The sequence below is a fragment of the Brachyhypopomus gauderio genome, chromosome 5, assembly GCF_052324685.1.
Source record: "Brachyhypopomus gauderio isolate BG-103 chromosome 5, BGAUD_0.2, whole genome shotgun sequence".
Taxonomy (NCBI): domain Eukaryota; kingdom Metazoa; phylum Chordata; class Actinopteri; order Gymnotiformes; family Hypopomidae; genus Brachyhypopomus; species Brachyhypopomus gauderio.
Window position 1 is genome coordinate 23,695,243 of NC_135215.1, and position 19,212 is coordinate 23,714,454.

General features: G+C 39.9%; 1 protein-coding gene and 1 long non-coding RNA gene across 9 annotated transcripts in view; one reads left to right on the plus strand and one right to left on the minus strand.

Annotated features, from left to right (window-relative positions):
• Positions 1–4,417: 4,417 nt before the first annotated feature.
• osbpl8 (oxysterol binding protein-like 8) overlaps positions 4,418–19,212 on the minus strand; it is a 154,760-nt gene continuing 139,965 nt past the window's right edge. For 6 of the 8 annotated variants that reach the window (XM_077006577.1, XM_077006581.1, XM_077006583.1 and 3 more), the window contains 7 exons: positions 17,283–17,372; positions 17,017–17,153; positions 13,369–13,554; positions 7,755–7,911; positions 7,208–7,313; positions 6,961–7,066; positions 4,418–6,864 (listed from right to left, as the gene is read on the minus strand). In XM_077006577.1, the coding sequence (XP_076862692.1) occupies positions 6,732–6,864; positions 6,961–7,066; positions 7,208–7,313; positions 7,755–7,911; positions 13,369–13,554; positions 17,017–17,153; positions 17,283–17,372 (915 nt within the window). In that variant the 3' untranslated portion in view covers positions 4,418–6,731. The remainder of the gene's footprint in view (positions 6,865–6,960; positions 7,067–7,207; positions 7,314–7,754; positions 7,912–13,368; positions 13,555–17,016; positions 17,154–17,282; positions 17,373–19,212) is intronic. The other 2 variants (XM_077006579.1, XM_077006580.1) reach the window with 1 other exon arrangement.
• LOC143514870 (uncharacterized) lies at positions 16,347–18,377 on the plus strand. Its single transcript, XR_013130976.1, has 2 exons — positions 16,347–16,741; positions 17,049–18,377. It is a non-coding gene; the product is annotated as an uncharacterized LOC143514870 (long non-coding RNA).

The window sequence follows — 19,212 nt, forward strand, 5'->3', positions numbered from 1 at the left end:
CCCCGACCCAGGCCGACCGACCCACCCCACCCAGCGGCGCAACCGCAGCGGCGCAGGTCCCCCCGCACGGGCAGGGCCCCAGCTCGGGGTCGGGGGGCACCAGGCCCCGGGTCCCGCCACCTGGCCCCACAGGGGAGGCCAGCCACCCCGCCGAGGGCCAGCATCTGCTCCCCCCACACCCCAGAGCCCAGAGGGAGCGCCACCCAAGCCCCCCCCACCACCGCCCGCCAGGGCAAGCACATGTCATCCTGGGTCGGCAGCCCCGGCCCCCCCGCCCAGAAAGTGGCCGGCACGAGCAGTCTCCCCGGGGTCGACCCTCAGCCACCAACCGGCCCTCCGGGAGCTGAAGCCCCCGCCAACCACCCCGACTAGCTAATGGAACTGATCAGTGGGAACCAAAGAGAATTAAATTCCTCCAACTGGTCTTTAGAGGAAGCAGACATTCTCTCCAGACAGATGTGATCAAGTAATAAATTTTTGTAATGAGTAATATGCAGGTCCTTTTTCGTTTTCCAATTGATAAGAATGGTTTTCTTGGCGATGCATAGGGCAGTGAGAACTATGTGTGATATGTTTGCCTCTGTATCTAATTCACTGACGTCTCCTAAGATGCACAGTCTGGGGGAAGTTGGGATGCAGCTTTTAAGCCCCGTGGACAATTCTACACATACCTTCTGCCAGAATTCCTTAACAGGCCTACAATCCCATATAGCATGCATATAGTTATCAATTATATTGCCTGTACAGTGGGTGCGTATGTTTGATTGTGCTAGGCCCATTTGGAACATCCTTTGTCCTGTATAGTGTGTTCTATGAAGGACTTTGTATTGTATAAGTTGTAAGTTGGGGCTTTTACTTATTTTGAAGATATTTGTACATATGTCGGTCCAGAAATGTTGATCTGGATTAATAAATAGATCTCGTTCCCATTTGGCTATCGGAAGGGAGATTGAGTCATCAAATTTTAACAATAATTTATACAGTTTTAATAATAATTTAGGAGTATATAGATTTAAAAATTCAGTTATCCATGCTGATATTTCTAAATTCAGTTGATTGCGGTTGAATCTCTGTTGAATGATGGATTTTAATTGTTGATATTCCAGAAATCTACTGTTGTTTATTCCATATTCTGATACAAGTTCCTGGAATGTGACAAAGTTTCCATCTTTAATAACATGTTCTAAATTTTTTATTCCCCTGTCATGCCATGATGAAAAATGTAGTACTTTCTTGTTCTGACAGATGTCTGGATTGTTCCAAATGGGTGTTAGTTTGCATGGGATGAGTGGGGACCGAGTTAATTTAAGGAATTCCCACCAGGCTGTCAGTGAAGTATTTATACTAAGGCTTTTAAAACAGTCCTGACGCTTAATATTAGAGCTAATGTAAGGTAGGTCTGAGAGTTTTATTTTCCCACAAAAAATGCTTGTTCTAGGTCCAACCATGGCCTGTCTATTAAGTCGTATTTGACCCATTTTAAAATGTACTGTAATCTATTGGCTAAGAAATATTGATAAAAATTTGGTAATTCTAAGCCACCATTGCGTTTTGGCTTTTGCAAGGTTTTCATACTTATTCTTGATGGTTTGTTTTTCCATAGAAATTTTGAGATGTTTGAATCTAAGGATTTAAACCAAGAAGCAGAGGGTTTATTTGGGATTAGTGAGAATAAATAGTTAACTTTGGGCAGAACCATCATTTTAATGGTAGCCACTCTCCCCATGAGTGATGTAGATAAAGCGTTCCAACGTGTGAGATCATCTTCTATTGTTTTTAATAGAGGGATATGATTTAACTGCACCAAGTCTAGCAGTTTAGCAGAGACATGTATGCCTAAATATCTAATATTACCTGATTGTAGTGGAGTGGTGGTCGTGTTCTGGAAACTACAGTTTATAGGCAAAACTGTTGATTTGCCCCAGTTGATGGAATATTCTGTTATAGAAGAGAAGCTGTCTATAAGTTTGATTGTATTCGGAAGGGAAGCTTGTGTGTTCTGTAGGAAAAGTAATACATCATCTGCGTAGAGACTTATCCTATGGTTTGTGGTTCCTGTGTTAATTCCTGTAATATTTGCATTTTGTCGAATTGCTGCTGCTAATGGCTCAATGAAGAGAACGAAAAGTGAGGGTGATAGTGGACAGCCCTGCCTGGTGCCCCTTTGCAGAGTGAAGCTTTGTGAGGTGATGTCGTTTGTCCTAACCCGTGCATTAGGAGAACTATGTAAGGCTTTGATCCAGTTTATGAAGGATGGGCCAAATCCAAATTTGTGTAGAACTGCTAATAAATATTTCCAGTTTACCCGGTCAAATGCTTTTTCTGCATCTAAAGATACAATGGTAGTCTCTAATTTGTTAATTGTGCAGTAATCTATTATGTTTATTAGTCTGCGTGTATTGTTAGCAGATTGTCTACCCTTGATAAAACCTGTCTGGTCTGGATGTATTATAAGTGACCCAGAGTTTGAAAAACCCTAATCTAACGGGCCGAGTACGCACAGAATTCCCTCCATCACAAAGGCACCGAGTGTACGCCTTTTGAGTGAGTGCTGGGATTCCAGCTCGCCCCCATCCTTGAAATCCCCCGAGTTGGAACAGTCAGTTATTGAAGAGTCCCGGAGGAGTAAGAGCATATAGGAGGAAACCCACCAATGCTTATGCACCGCCATCACATGCTACAAGAGGAAAGCTGACCGCCGATACGGAGACTCCCACATACAATCATGGAGATAAAATGTGGGTTGCGATGATGACCTGGGCTCAGGGGAGACGCCCACTCCCAGACACACCCCTGCTACACCACTCTCTGTCTCAGTCACCAGAATACAAACAGGCACATTCCTGACATTCCTTTCATCTCTTTTTAAGCCTACAGGTCCCGTCATCCAGTGAAGCATATTCATCGAGCATGACCTGTGAGTGCTCCCTGCCGTGAGCCTGTGACCTCGAGTTCATTTGTGTTTGTTTGATCTGTTCTGCGCTTCTGCACCTTTGTTTTGATTAGGCGTTTGCTACCGTATTGTTATGGACAACAAAGCCATTATCGCCTCCTGCTGCTTCTGCTCTGTCACATCACGCCACAGACACCGATACAAAATCTCATATAATTATGTTACTGAATTTACTGTTGTTTCTAAATCTAAAGAAATATTTCAGTTTTTCAAGTGAAAACTGCATTTAATATTTAAAATTTTGTGAACACACTAAGTACAATGATGCACACATTCTCATACACTCAGAAGGATGCTGGGGTGACTGTCATTTTTTTATTGATATAATGATGTTGCATTGAAGGTACATTTTGATCACCCTCTGTCCAGCCCCACCAAAACAATGCTGTAATGCAGTGGACAGGCAAATGACTTGCCAAAATAAACTGTGATCAGGTCTGTAAGAAATTATTTTCAACAAAAACAAAACACCAGTAAAATGGTTTTGTTTGTGAAACCAAACATCAATCAATCCCTGCTTTGCTATATTAGTGAAGAAGGTAAATGCTGGAAAATAAACTACAGGATGAGAAAGAGAGAGCATAACAATATGAGAGATAAGAGTCATATTGGCAACAAGATGAATATGGCACATCCCACACAGAATAATCTACATAATTAAATTTTTTAAATCAACACAAAAATGAAAACCCGTTGAAACCTGAAAGGCACATTAATCAGTAATTATTATTGATGTGAACACATTCAAATGTCTGGAAAGCTCACACAATCATTCACGTACATGCCTTGGACACAATCCAAAGGATTTCCTTAACAAAATTTGTTTAAAAAATGAAACAAAAAAGAAAGATCATTGCTAGCAACTTGGTCATTACTGCAGATTCCTGTTGACTAGATTGGCTATTTGGCTTTGATACATCAAAACAGAAGTATGACTGTCTTCTAGGGAAGCAAGCAGCTACAACAGCAAAAGTCACAGGACGTTCTGCTACAACCTTTACTAATTTGCTAACTTGGTTGACCCTAATCTTAAAACATATTCTAACTCTTTAATGAACTGTAAAAGTTACCTACTTGTCTTGCTATTCCTAGCAATAATTGAAATAGCAAAGCTCCATACTACACATGCTAGTCTAAGATAAACTTAGATCATTATTATACTTGCTGTAACAAACTGAAGATATGAAATGTAGACTCCACTGACTTCTATTAAAATGAGGATTCATGAAAATTGTTCCCATTCTTTATTTAATGAAAAATACTTTTTATGTAGCATAAAACCCAATAGCAGACTCCTCAGGAACATGTTGGACTGAAGCGAGAGAATTCCCTCACTCACACACACACGCACACAATATGAATACACTTAAAATATATACACTACCGTTAAAAGGTTTGGGGTCACCTAGACAATTTTGTGTTTTGCCCTGAAATCTCATACTTTTATTTATCAAATGAGTTGCAAAATGAATAGAAATATAGTCCAGACATTGACAAGGTAGAACGTTTTTTTTTTTTTTTGAAATAATTTTCTACTTTAAACTTTGCTTTCGTCAAAGAATGCTCCCTTAGCAGCAATTACAGCATTGCAGACCTTTGGCATTCTAGCTGTTAATTTGCTGAGGTAATCTGGAGAAATTTCACCCCATGCTTCCAGAAGCCGCTCCCACAAGTTTGATTGGGTTGAGATCTAGTGACTGCGCTGGCCATGCCATTACCGATAAAACACCAGCTGCCTGCTTCTTCTCTAAATAGTTTGTGCATAATTTGGAGGTGTGCTTTGGGTCATTGTCCTGTTGCAGGATGAAATTGGCTCCAATCAAGCGCTGTCCACAGGGTATGGCATGGTGTTGCAAAATGGAATGATAGCCTTCCTTATTCAAAATCCCTTTTACCTTGTACAAATCTCCCACTTTACCAGCACCAAAGCAACCCCAGACCATCACATTACCTCCAACATGTTTGACAGATGGTGTCAGGCACTCATCCAGCATCTTTTCAGTTGTTCTGCGTCTCACAAATGTTCGTCTGTGTGATCCAAACACCTCAAACTTTGATTCGTCTGTCCATAACACTTTTTTCCAATCTTCCTCTGTCCAATGTCTGTGTTCTTTTGCCCATATGAATCTTTTTCTTTTATTAGTCTCAGATATATCTTATTCAGTCTCAGATATGGCTTTTTCTTTGTCACTCTGCCCTGAAGGCCAGCATCCCCGAGTCGCCTCTTCACTGTAGATGTTGACACTGGCGTTTTGCGGGTACTATTTAATGAAGCTGCCAGTTGAGGACCCGTGAGGCGTCGATTTCTCAAACCTGAGACTCTAATGTACTTGTCTTCTTGCTCAGTTGTGCAGCAGGGCCTTCCACTTCTCCTTCTCCTCTGGTTAGAGCCTGTCTGTGCTCTCCTCTGAAGGGAGTAGTACACACCATTGTAGGAAATCTTCAGTTTCTTGGCAATGTCTCACATGGAATAGCCTTCATTTCTCAGAACAAGAATAGACTGTCAAGTTTCAATTGAAAGTTGTCTTTTTCTGGCCATTTTGTGAGTTTAATTGAACCAACAATTGTAATGCTCCAGATTCTCAACTAGCTTAAAGGAAGGTCAGTTTTATAGCTTCTCTAATCAGCAAAACTGTTTTCAGCTGTGCTAACCTACTTGCAGAAGGGTTTTCAAGGGTTTTCTAAATATCCAATAGCCTCCTTACAGTTAGCAAACACAATGTACCATTAGAACACTGGAGTGATGGTTGTTGGAAATGGGTCTCCATACATCTATGTAGATATTGCATTAAAAACCAGACGTTTACAGCTAGAATAGTCATTTACCACATTAATAATGTATAGAGTGTATTTTTGATGCATTTAATGTTAGCTAAATTGAAAAAAAACTGCTTTTCTTTCAAAAATAAGAACGTTTCTAAGTGACCCCAAACTTTTGAACGGTAGTGTATGTATATATATATATATATATATATATATATATATATATATATATATATATATATATATATCAGTAGCGAACCGTGACCATGAAACCTGGGCCCGCTACCCAAATAACATTTGTTCAAATAACATTTGTACTAGATAACTTGTTAAGCAAAATAAGTTTCCAAACAAAATAAGGTTTCACAGCTCCGTGGTTCTCAGAAGTGGAATATGTAAATGAGGACGTCTAAGGGCCGAATCGAAACTAGCTAGCGGCGGTAGGCTAACGACAGCTAGCGTCGCCACAGCGGGGGCGGAAATTATCATACAGTTAAGCCCGCCCACTAAGGGGAAGATATGATTGGTCAATTTTACTGTCATTTGAAACTGGTATTGCGCTAAATTATAACTGCCAGGCCCTCTGTAAACGAACAGCGGGCATCACAGTCCTGATAGGGGGAGACACAGGCTCACAGGCTTCCACTTAACCCCTCACCTTCCAACTCAGTATATATATATATATAATATAATATATATATAATGTAAAAGATGAGATGGTGCAGGCTGTGGCAGATTCTCCATCATCTGTAGACAACAGTCCATAAACATTCCACAAGTTCATATGAAATTCATATGTCACTTAAACAGCCATGCCAGCACTTTTCATTGAAATGCAGAAACCTTTCATTGTTACGACAATGACAGTAAAAAAATCTAATCAGTAAATGTGGACAAGCTGAAGGGTCAGCAGAAGAGGCAATGAGATAGAGAGAGAAAGGGAGAGAAAGATGGAGTGATATAAGGGTGATCACTTTCTCATGAGTTCAATTCGCTCTCTTTCTCCCTCCTCTCTCTATTTGAGGAGCAGGCTGAGGAAGACCTGCATGCAGACAAGAAAGAGGATGATGATGTAGTCTCGTTGTGTGAGGAACGTACTCTCCCGCAGTGATTCACCTGCCACTCGTCTCCTCAGATCAAATATGTTCCTGAAAGTTGCCATAAAAAACCAGAACAAATGAATGAGCAGTCAGGGATGTGGTACAGCACAGCAGAGACATCTATGTGCAGCCAGAGTCTCATACCTGTTAATGTCTTCCTGGGTCTGTCTGATGGACTCCACAGCACATTGCAACTCAGAAAGGTCTGTTGCTTTTTTTCTTAAGCGGCTGTTGTGTTTGCTTTTGTGCCCTGTAACAGTGAGGACATTCAAAGTTCAAAATAACTAGAATTTTGTGGGTTAGTAATGGTGTGTGACTACACTGTGTGTTTGTTTACATCAAATGTTTTTGTTTGTGTTTACATCAGATGTGTATGGGAATGTTTTCTTACTTTCACTGGCAGATGAGTCATGTTGTTCCGGTTCAGGAGAGGAGCCTCCACTCTCTGGAGCTTTGTCCCGATTACTCTGCTTGTGTTTTCGTTTTGATCCCGTTACCTAGACAACACACACACATAATTCTATGTTTATCTATTCAGCTGTGCAGTCATTGTAAAGAAAAAAAAAGTACACTCCTCAGATTTTGCAATAATGTCACACACACACACACACACACACACACACACACACACACACACACAATATGACTCTTATTTAAATCAAAACACATGTTGTGCTTATAGTGCAAAGCAACAAAGTGAATAATGAATAAAGTTTTAATTTAACAGATAAACTAAAAATTAACAGGAAAAAGAAAAAAACACAGTAAGCCATTCAGTCTGTATCCAGTATGGATTTTGCAACCAAAATGCCAGGATATTAATCTGTTTGTTGAATGATGATGATTTATTGCTATGGTACAGGACACTGAGACGGAAACAGAGGCAACTGTGTTGGTAGGTGGGGCTGAAGGAAGAGGGGTGGGTCAAGAAGACATACCTGGCTTAGGTAATTGTCTCTCCGGGAACCCTGCTGGGCACAGAGACTAACTACACTGGCTGAACGTACCATAGACGTTCTGTGGCGCACTTTAGTCTGAATACAGCCATCTTTCTCAAACTGGATCAGATCATTCAATGGGTCCCATGGACGTGTACTGACAAAGTGAGAGGGCATGAGAGAGAGAGAGAGAGAGAGAGAGAGAGAGAGAGAGAGAGAGAGAGAGAGAGAGACATTATTTCAGCTAAAGTCAGTATAGCAGACTTTGACACTTTTAAAGATCTAATAAAGCAGGACGACACATGCACTGCAGCACAAACCTATTATGCAAACAGCACTAACTTTTCACTACAGATTATTAACCCTCTATTTTAAGACTTTTTAGCATACTTGTTTGTTGGGTATAACAACTAGAGGCGAATTCAACTTTAGTTTTTGGATTCAATGTATTTTTATGAATGTTCTCTAATGATTTTAATTCTGATTGTAACTGTTCTAATTTTTCTTTTTTATGCTTTTTTAACTTTGAGCAATATCCCATAATTTTCCCCCTTAAAACTACCTTACATGCATCCCAAAGAATTAGTGGGGGTACTTCTCCATTATCATTTACTTCTAGGTATTCTTTTATATCTGTCTGTAACTGCTGAAACTAATTAAATGCAGTCCTTGCAAATGAAATAAAGAAAAAGCTGATCTTTCTTAAACAAAAAGATATTATGAGACAGGAGGAAAGTCAGCCAAATTGCTCGATTACAGGTTAAAAAAACAACAAGCAGAAAACACAATTTATAAAATTAAAGACCCCTTAACAGACTCTATACTTAGTAAGCTAAATGACATACAAAAAACATTTGAAAGTTTCTACAAAAATTTATATACACAACCTAAAATAGACAACAAAATTAAGAGTGGGGGATCCCCCACTACCTAAAGTGGGGGATGAACAAAATGAAGCTCTAATTAGTGAAATAACTGAAGAAGAAATTATAAAAGCAATATCAAACTTAAAATCTAATAAGGCACTGGGACCTGATGGGTTTCCCTCGGAATGGTACAAGGAAATGAAAGGTCCACTGATCCCAGTAAAGAAGTATGTATTTAATTATGTGCTTAAGACTGGTTTAGCTCCTCCATCTTGGAGAGAAGCAGTGATCTCCCTGATACCAAAAGAAGGTAAAGATAAATTGGAATGCGGTAACTACCGGCCCTTAAGCGTACTAAATCAAGATAAAAAATTTTTTACCCATATCTTAGCAAAAAGGACTGAAAATATTCTACCCCAAATAATAAGCCTAGATCAGACAGGTTTTATTCTACAAAGGCAGACACAAGACAATATTCGACGCACATTACATATAATTGAACATACAGTAGATAAAGAACTTCAGGCAGTATTTTTGGGACTTGACGCAGAAAAAGCTTTTGATCGGGTCAACTGGGAGTTTTTATACAAAGTATTGCAAATATTTGGATTTCATCAGACCTTTATTAACACAATTCAAGCACTGTACAAGGGACCAACGGCGAGATTAAAAATAAATGGAAACATGGACATTTTTTTTGTTTGGAAAGAGGTACTAGACAAGGTTGTCCACTAAGCCCAACATTGTTTGCACTATTTATTGAAGTACTAAGTTGGAGTATTATCCAAGATAAAAACATTACAGGTATAAAAATGTTGGATCAAGAACATAAAATTTCTTTATTTGCCGATGACATTTTAATTTATCTGTCAAATCCAGAAAGTTCAATTGCATATCTGTTGGATACACTAGAGCAGGGGTGGCCAACCCGCCAGAGACCTAGAGCCATTTTTTGTACTGTGTAACGGCAAAGAGCCACATCATGCATTGACGAGTGTAAGTTGTTGAGGGGGGGGGGGGGGCGGCGGCGAGTGTAAGTTGTCGAGCGGGGGGGGTGGCGGTGGCGAGTGTAAGTTGTCAAGCGGGGGGGGGGGGTGGGGGGGGGTGTTAAATTATTAGCTGTGAAGACAGTCAAATGCGTGTTTTCCACTACGGCGATTTTAAAAGTATTAGCGGCTCGCTAGGCTTGTAAACAAACCGCGCACCACGAAAATGTAGCAGTGTGTCGCCCCGTTAGTGCAGGTGAGCCCGCAGACCGGCTGGGGAGCCACACGAAACCAGGCAAAGAGCCGCATGCGGCTCGCGAGCCGCAGGTTGGCCACCCCTGCACTAGAGGCTTTTGGTTCCATTTCAGGTTATAAATTGAATATTCCAAAAACTCAAATACTTCGTTTTAGATACGAGCCTAGCCAGATTGTAAGCTCTAAATTGCAATTAAATTGGAACTTGGATTATATGAAGTACTTAGGAGTAAATATCCCAAAAGATTTAACAAAACTATTTGCCCTAAACTTTGATTACTTAAGCCTGAAATTACAAGAAGACATAAAAAGATGGAATTTAAGCCCAGTGTTTTGAGTTACGAATTGAGTAAATCAAAATGAATGTTCTGCCTAGGTTATTATACTTATTTCAAACTCTTTCAGTTGAAATAAAGGACAGACAATTTAAGGAATGGGATAAATTAATATCACGGTACATTTGGCAAGGGAGAAAACCAAGAATTAAATTCCAAACTCTTCAATTGGCAAAAGATAAAGGGGGGGGGGGTTGCCCTACCATGCTTTAAAGACTATTTTACATCGTCCCAGCTGAGATATTTATTTTATTGGTGCAAACTGGATTACCATGCAAGATGGAAAGAAATTGAGGAAAGAATAGCTGGAGAAATTCCAATTCAATCTCACTTGGGAGATAAAAGACAAGTTATGAAGTTAATGGAGAAAGGTAATAAAGTGATTAATGTCAACTTAAGAATATGGCTAAATGTTATTACCAAGGGGGGCCTCCTTGAAAAAGTAAAGATCCTGAGATGGTGCTCTTATGACTTAGATTTTATTCCAAATCGGCAGGATACGACCTATAAGGGATGGGCTAAACAGGGCCTAACTTCATACTGTACGTTTTTTAACCAAGATACATTGAACAGATTCCAGAGGTTAAAAGCTTTTACATGGGTTAAATAATAACAAATTATCGATTCCTTCAGGTACATCACTATATAAGTAGTAATATGAGAGAAGCCCAAAAGGCATTTACAAGTAATTTCATACAAATTTTTATTAGTGCATATAAGACATAAGGTGATTTCGCAAATATACAAGGGTCTCCAGGAAATTAAAGTAACCAACACTGTCTATATAAAACACAAATGGGAAAAAGAATCCAACAGTGGTATTCCGGATGAATTCTGGACAAAATACTGTGGATCTCAATGGAAGATAAGTTCATTATCATGGAGAGTGTTTGGATGGAAGAGCCTTAGTAGATATTTTATCACACCTATTCAATCATCTCACCATACAGGCTTATCTAGCTACTGGAGGTCCTGTAGCTCTCAGGACGCCAATCATTTGCACTTGTTTTGGGCCTGTCCAAAGATTAAAACCTTTTGGAGTGGAATTTGTACAGAGTTAGTCACCATACTCGGGCCAGAAATAACCATTAATTGGGAAGAACTTTTTTTGGGTGCCTACATTCAATATCAGTAAACACTCCAACAAAGCATTTATTTGGAATACTCAGCGTAGCCGCAAGGAAAGCGATCACAAAGAAATGGCTTAAGCCTGAAGCACCCTCCATTGAGAACTGGTATGATATAATCTATGAAATCTTTGTAACGGAAAGAGTAACTTTCTCTATGAGGTTTCAGATTGATAGATTTGAAAGAATTTGGAAGAAATGGAATAGTGTACCGCAGCTCGCGCTGCGGAGCGAGGAGGCGGACACAAACGCTGAGGAGAGCGAGATTTATTCAAGGGAATACCAAAACCATGGTTGAATGGACAGGCGTGGGTCAAACCGGGAGGGCAGCCAGAACAGGTAAGATAAACGGGCATAATAGGACAGGGAACTAAACACGACGCGGAAACACAAAACAGGCAGATCTACACGGATGACAGAAACACAGAGCAAACTCACGAGCGGGACCAAAACAGCGAACAGGAATGCACAAACCGACAGAATGAACAAAGCACAAACCGACCGAGTGAACAAAACCACCGATACGGACATGGGTGAAACAAGGACTGATATACAAGGAACATAACAAGACACAGCTGAGGACAATTATGACACGGGCGTGGCAGACAGACAGAAACCAGGCAGACAGACAAGCAGGGCGGGGCTAACGGGCAAGGAACAACAGAACCACGAGGAACAGAGACATTGGAGTGACAGCGAGGAGAGGGGGGGGCGTAGCCCTAAGTGACAAATAGTTATATCTCCCTGAAATACCCTACATTTGTTTAAATTTATCAAATGCACTGTTTGATTTATCTACTGTACTCAAGTTATTCTTTGTATGTATGTTATATTCTTAATTACCCCAAGTTCTACATTATTCTATTTATTATTTAGATGTACTATTATGTTGTTTTTTCTCTCTCCTCTCTGTTTTTTCTCTTTCTTTCTCCTTTTTCTTTTCTCTTTTTTTATTTTTCAGGCCTGTTCTTGTAAAAATTGATAAAATATGGATCACATAAAAAAGGGTAATGTTTAAAATACTAACCGAAAAAGTTGTTGTACTGGTATGTGATTCTCAATGGAAGATAAGTTCATTATCATGGAGAGTGTTTGGATGGAAGAGCCTTAGTAGATATTTTATCACACCTATTCAATCATCTCACCATACAGGCTTATCTAGCTACTGGAGGTCCTGTAGCTCTCAGGACGCCAATCATTTGCACTTGTTTTGGGCCTGTCCAAAGATAAAAACCTTTTGGAGTGGAATTTGTACAGAGTTAGTCACCATACTCGGGCCAGAAATAACCATTAATTGGGAAGAACTTTTTTTGGGTGCCTACATTCAATATCAGTAAACACTCCAACAAAGCATTTATTTGGAATACTCAGCGTAGCCGCAAGGAAAGCGATCACAAAGAAATAGCTTAAGCCTGAAGCACCCTCCATTGAGAACTGGTATGATATAATCTATGAAATCTTTGTAACGGAAAGAGTAACTTTCTCTATGAGGTTTCAGATTGATAGATTAGAAAGAATTTGGAAGAAATGGAATAGTGTACCGCAGCTTGCGCTGCGGAGCGAGGAGGCGGACACAAACGCTGAGGAGAGCGAGATTTATTCAAGGGAATACCAAAACCATGGTCGAATGGACAGGCGTGGGTCAAACCGGGAGGGCAGCCAGAACAGGTAAGATAAACGGGCATAATAGGACAGGGAACTAAACACGACGCGGAAACACAAAACACTGCACTGTTTGATTTATCTACTGTACTCAAGTTATTCTTTGTATGTATGTTATATTCTTAATTACCCCAAGTTCTACATTATTCTATTTATTATTTAGATGTACTATTATGTTGTTTTTTCTCTCTCCTCTCTGTTTTTTCTCTTTCTTTCTCCTTTTTCTTTTCTCTTTTTTTATTTTTCAGGCCTGTTCTTGTAAAAATTGATAAAATATGGATCACATAAAAAAGGGTAATGTTTAAAATACTAACCGAAAAAGTTGTTGTACTGGTATGTGATTCTAAAATAATAAAAGAAAAAAACTAGAGGCCACTACTCACTCTGCATAACGATAGTGCCACTCTCCTGTGGCAGTTTCCTGGTCGAACAGCAAAGGTTTCCAGTCTTCACATTTCATCTTTCTCTCACGTGCAGACTTTCGCTGTGCCTCCTCTAGAATGAACTTCTCATTAGTTGCCTCAGTCTGGTCTTTATTGTTTATAGCTCTTGTTACATGCTGCCACAACCTGGATTGAGAGAGAATGAAACAAATAGAGCTCAGTACCTATTTTTAAGTACTTTTCAGAAGTCCCAAATCCTGAATTGTAATGGGTTTAGTGTTTATGCACTAGTGGTCCGATCTTCTCCACAGCTTACATATAAAGATGGTGATGAGACTCAACAAAGCTGCAATGGAGACTTAACACTTCAAATAACCCATCTAATGCTTCAAAAAGTATCTGCATGTTAAGTATCTGCATGTTAAGTTGGACCTTTATGTTTGTTACCATGTTATCTTTTCCTAATTTCATTGCTGCCGTAGCAACAACTGGCTATGCAAACAGATAATACATTAATACAACTGATACATAATAACAACAACAACAACAATAATAATGATTAGTAAATAATAATTAATAATATGTAATTCATTATATTAACAATTAATTATGTATTATAAATAATATTACGTAAATAGTTCATTAATATTAAAATGACTTGCAACTGGAAATGACATCTTAATCCTGTTAGTCTCAAGGTGTTCAACAAACCAATCAGCAAGTGTCCTCTTAGTTTCTCCAATATAAAAGTGATTACATCTCTTGCAAGCAATGCAGTAGACAACTCTTGCTGTGGTGCAAGAGGATGTAAGGCAGGAGTGGCCAACCTGCGGCTCTTTGCCTGGTTTCATGCGGCTCTCCAGCCGGTCCGCGCTCTCACCTGCACAAACGGTCTGTGCCGTGGCCCGGTTACCTCATCAACTCTGAGGGCAACAGACTGCTACATCTTCATGGTGCGCGGTTTGTTTACAAGCCTAGCGAGCCGCTTACACTTTTAAAACCAGCGTAGTGGAAAACGGGAGACTAGCGGCATGAAGTGATTGCTTTGAGTCTCGTTGATGAGACGCGGTCTTCTGTCACACGTTTAATAATAAACCACATACGAGGTGCAGCAAAGGCACCGCACACAACTGAGGGAGCTTCAAAACTACTACTTCCTAAAGGTGAGCGCAGGTCAGTGGCATTGTAAAGAGTGCTGATAACGGAGTTTATCCACTTTTGACTTAAAAAACAACAGTTGCGTACATACAACATTTTTTTGCAATTATATTGCTCTTTATGAGCTTATCTTTAATGTTTTTATCTCATATTACAGATTGGTGAAGGATCCTTAAAAAGGGATGCGGTCTCTGATTCACCCTGGAGGATTCTGAAGTGTTTAAGTATAATATAATATTTAGCCATTATTTTATTTGTAGGAAGTCAACACCAAGAATTCTTATTGTCTTAAGCAGATTGTTTATAGGTCAGTGTGTCCAATCTTTACCTCTTTAAAACACATCTACGATTTCCTTAAGAAAACCAGTTTTGAAAATGTTCATGCATTTACACAGTTCTCAGAAGGAAGTAATTTTTACTACAAATGCTCTTATGTCTGAGGCCATAGATAGTAAGGAGTGTCCATTGGGACCAAAAAGGTTATCCTCATACCAGGATATGTTACATTTCATTCAATAGCTGAGTTAGAGCTCTTCTAATGTGCACGTAACAATACCAAAAATGTCATCAATGTATCTCAGAAATTGTAAGGGTAAAAATATTACCCTTAATAAAGTATATTGCTCAGTGTTTGTTCAGTGTTTCTGAACAAATCCAACAAAGAGATCAGCATAAGATGGTCCCATTTCAATACCCATTCTCTTTATTTGTGGAATCAAAAGTGAAGCTGTTCAGATTTAATACAAGCCAGTCTGCAGGATTATCTGCAGGAGGGTTCTTCTTAGGTCTTAGCATCATGAAAATGCTTTAAAGCTCATCTTTATTAGGGATGACCATGTACAGATCTTTAACATGAGAACAGCGGCTGTTTTTTTCTACCACTAATGGTGGCTTGCGTCAATTGACATTCCACAAATGCTACACGCTACTATCGCACTGCAGCAGTGCAAATTGTTTACTTTCGGGCATGACTGTAGGTAAGGACTGAACAATTGGTTCACTAACAATTGGTTCACTAAGATGGCAGCACATGGTAGTGCAGCGGATTCTCACGTTCCCAGTGAAAACACTGTTCTTAATGTCTTTTATGTAGTTTCGGGCATGACTGTAGGTAAGGACTGAACAATTGGTTCACTAACAATTGGTTCACTAAGATGGCAGCACATGGTAGTGCAGCGGATTCTCACGTTCCCAGTGAAAACACTGTTCTTAATGTCTTTTATGTAGATTCTGAGGCTGACTGCGTGCACTTCAAGTGTGTGAATTATAGAAGAACGGAACTTCTCTCGATCTAGTCGCAAAAACTACGACTACAGATCAAACTCTCTGAGCCAAGCTACGAACACCGGCATGGCGCAGCAGAGGTCAGGGGACAAAGGGCAAGAGGAAGCAGAAACGAGGCAACTGCTCGGGGGTGCTAGTGTGGCTAAAAGCTAATGCTAATAGACCTCCAAGTCCTTTCTGTGGACCACAAAGCTAGACCTTCTGCGGCTGAGGATGAGTGTTTCTGATGAGATGAGGAACTGTTCTGTGCTTTGTCTCACAGAAACCTGGCTAAACGACAGCATGCCGGACTCATATTTCAGCTCGCTGGTCTTCGCCTCTTCCACGTGGAACATAACCAGCGATCCAGTAAATCCCAAGGTGGTGGATGATGTGTTTATATTAACAATGGTTGGTGCACGAACTGTGTGCTTACGAGCAGTAAAGTGAAGCCTCGCAAGTTCACAGCAGTGTTTATCATTGCTGTATACACAGCGCTGGATGCTAATGATAACAACACACTTAACGAGTTACATGATGACATCATGTGGCTGGAGACCATGTAAACCTGGCAGACACTTTGCCAAGGTATTACCAGCACATGAGCATGCCAATACGAAAGAACAACACTCTCGACCATGTTTACACCATCCAGCGAGATTCCCAGTGACGCCAACACTGTGCTGCAGGACTGCTTTGGCTGCACAGACTGACAGGTCTTCACAGAGGCTGCTGAGGGAGAGCTGGATCTGGAGGACTACTCATCTGCAGTATTTGGGTACATACAGTGTGTGGAGGATGCCGCTACCGCCACAAAGACTAACTTGCTACCCAAACCAGAAACCCTGGCTGAATGCAGAGGTGTGCTCTCTGCTGAAAGCCAGGGATGCTGCCTTCAGGTCTGGCAACTCACAGGAACTCAGGAGGGCAAGAAGAGAGCTGACTTCAGGAGGTAAGAGGGCAAAAGCTGCATATGCTCAAAGAATCCTGGACCACTTTTCCTACTAGGAGCCATGGAACATATGGAAATGCTAAAAAACGAGAGATGCACAATGCCAAAAAGACCCGTCTCTGTCAGAGGCTCTGAACAAATTCTATGCCTGCCTGTAATTCCAGAGATGCTTCTAAACTTGTTTATGAATACTGTTAATATGCTCATTTGACAAGATTAGGACGATGTTGTTTTACTGGTTATGTGTTTACTTATGTGATCTTTGTGGGTGGTACCTTTCTGACTCAAACTCGCTCTGCTCCTCAAGGGGAACAGTGCAACGTGGTAGACGGCTCTGCCGAAGCTCCGATGTTGGATTCCAAAATGTATCCATCACACCCGTCTTCTTATCATTTATGAAGATCTCACTGTCCTACAGAGATCACACACACAGTTAGGACTAGATATAGCTCTAGATTGCTAGGATCTACTAATTTAATAAATGGACCATTTTACCCATGTGAATGCACACACACACACACACACACACACACACACTTACCCAGTGACCCTCCAGTGTAGCCAGCACCTCTTTGCCAAGTTTAATCTTTCCACTGATCTGATTCACACTGTCATTACTGCCGAGAAATGGCTAAGAGTAAGAGAGAGAAAGGAGAGAGGAAGAGGAGAAAATGGATATATGGAGATAAAGATCAGTAAGGGTTACATAAAATATATAGTTTTGTTTAGGAACCTTGTGAATATACATTATATTGCCAAAAGTATTCATTCACCCTTCTAAATTATTGGAATCAGGTGTTCCGAACACTTCCATGGCCACAGGTATGTATAAAATTAATGCAGACTGGCATGCAGACTGTTTTTACAAATATTTTGCTAACACATGCCACCTGTGCAACAAATCGAGTCATGAAATGTCCTAACTGCTAAACATTCCACAGTCAACTGTATTATAAGAAAATGTTATTTAAGAAGAATGCCTTAAAATGCCTCTGACCACTGTGCAGGACTTGTATATGTCATTGTCAAGACGAACTGACACTGTATTGGCCACAAAAGGAGGCCCAACACCATACTAATAAATTATTGTGGTCTAAAACCAGGTGTTTCAGCTTCAATGTCCAACCCGTGTAATAACATTTATTAATGGGCATTAGCTTTTAAATATATTCACTGTATTTTATAGATACATGCATTTTCCTTTTTGTTCTTGCTTGCTTAGTGACTAGTTAGTAATGTCAGCTTTGTTAGAAAATGCAAATTTTCTGGTTAACTTTCTGGTAAAATTTTCTGGTTAACTAAAATTCAGTTTCATCGTTTCAAACAAGCCCCTTCACCAGGCATTCGGTTGAAGAAAAAAAGTATAAAAGAGCTTGGAGTAGATCGATCCAATTTCAGGGTTCATTCGGGTGCTATAAATCCTTGAAAATGTTTGAAATTTAATGCTGCATTTTCTAGATTGAAAAAGTGCTGGAAATTTGGCTAAAGTACTAGAAAATGCTTGGAATTGTAACTTTAATTTCACAATAAATAGCTATCTGACTATTCACTTGTATTTTGTTACAGATGCAAGCGGGAAATGTATTCCCTGTTTTAATTCCAGCATGAAACCTGAGAGAACATGAAGATGTTATGATTGTGCATTTTGAAAAGAAACTACCATTATATAAAATGAGCTATACCGGAGCAAATTCTAACAAAGCTAGCATATACTGTAATATTAAGATAGCTAGCTTAATACATAAATAAGTGTATTATGTAACAAACTATTCTGCTATTACCAAACACATTACCATCTCTTTTAATGTAATACATTAATTAACCATGTGTGTGTGTGAGAATTTGTATAAATATGTAACTTACTACATGTTATAACATCAATATCAATAGATTATTCAGAAAAATAAAAAAAATTATTTTGAAAATGAAACCAACTCTCACATGTGTCTAACCAATTCCAACCAAGCTGTTCTTCTGCTGTATATTTCTAAATTAAGTGGCTCCCCAATGTCTTCTAATGGGGTATGGTAATATTGCCATTGATATGTGACCTGGGGATTTAGTATACCACACTACAGATGTAAGGTGCTGGAAATTACTGAAAATGGACCCATAGTTATAAACAAACATGGTGTCAACTTTCACTGCTATGTAACGTTGGACGAGTTGTCCTTCTCAACACATGTTTCAAAACTGACCAGGGGTGGGTTTCCCGAAACGTTCGTAGCACTAAGTACTTTGTAACCTCCTATGAAACGTACGAGGTTAAGAAGTACTTAGTGCTACAAACGTTTCGGGAAACCCACCCCAGATCCTGCAGATTTCTCCTGTGCAACATACGGACAATACAACCTTTCCTTTCACAGGAAGCTACTCAAGTGCTTGTGCAGTCTCTAGTAATGTCTAAGCTGCACTACTGCAACTCCCTATTTGCAGGTCTTCCTCTACGGGTCATCAGACCTCTACAACTA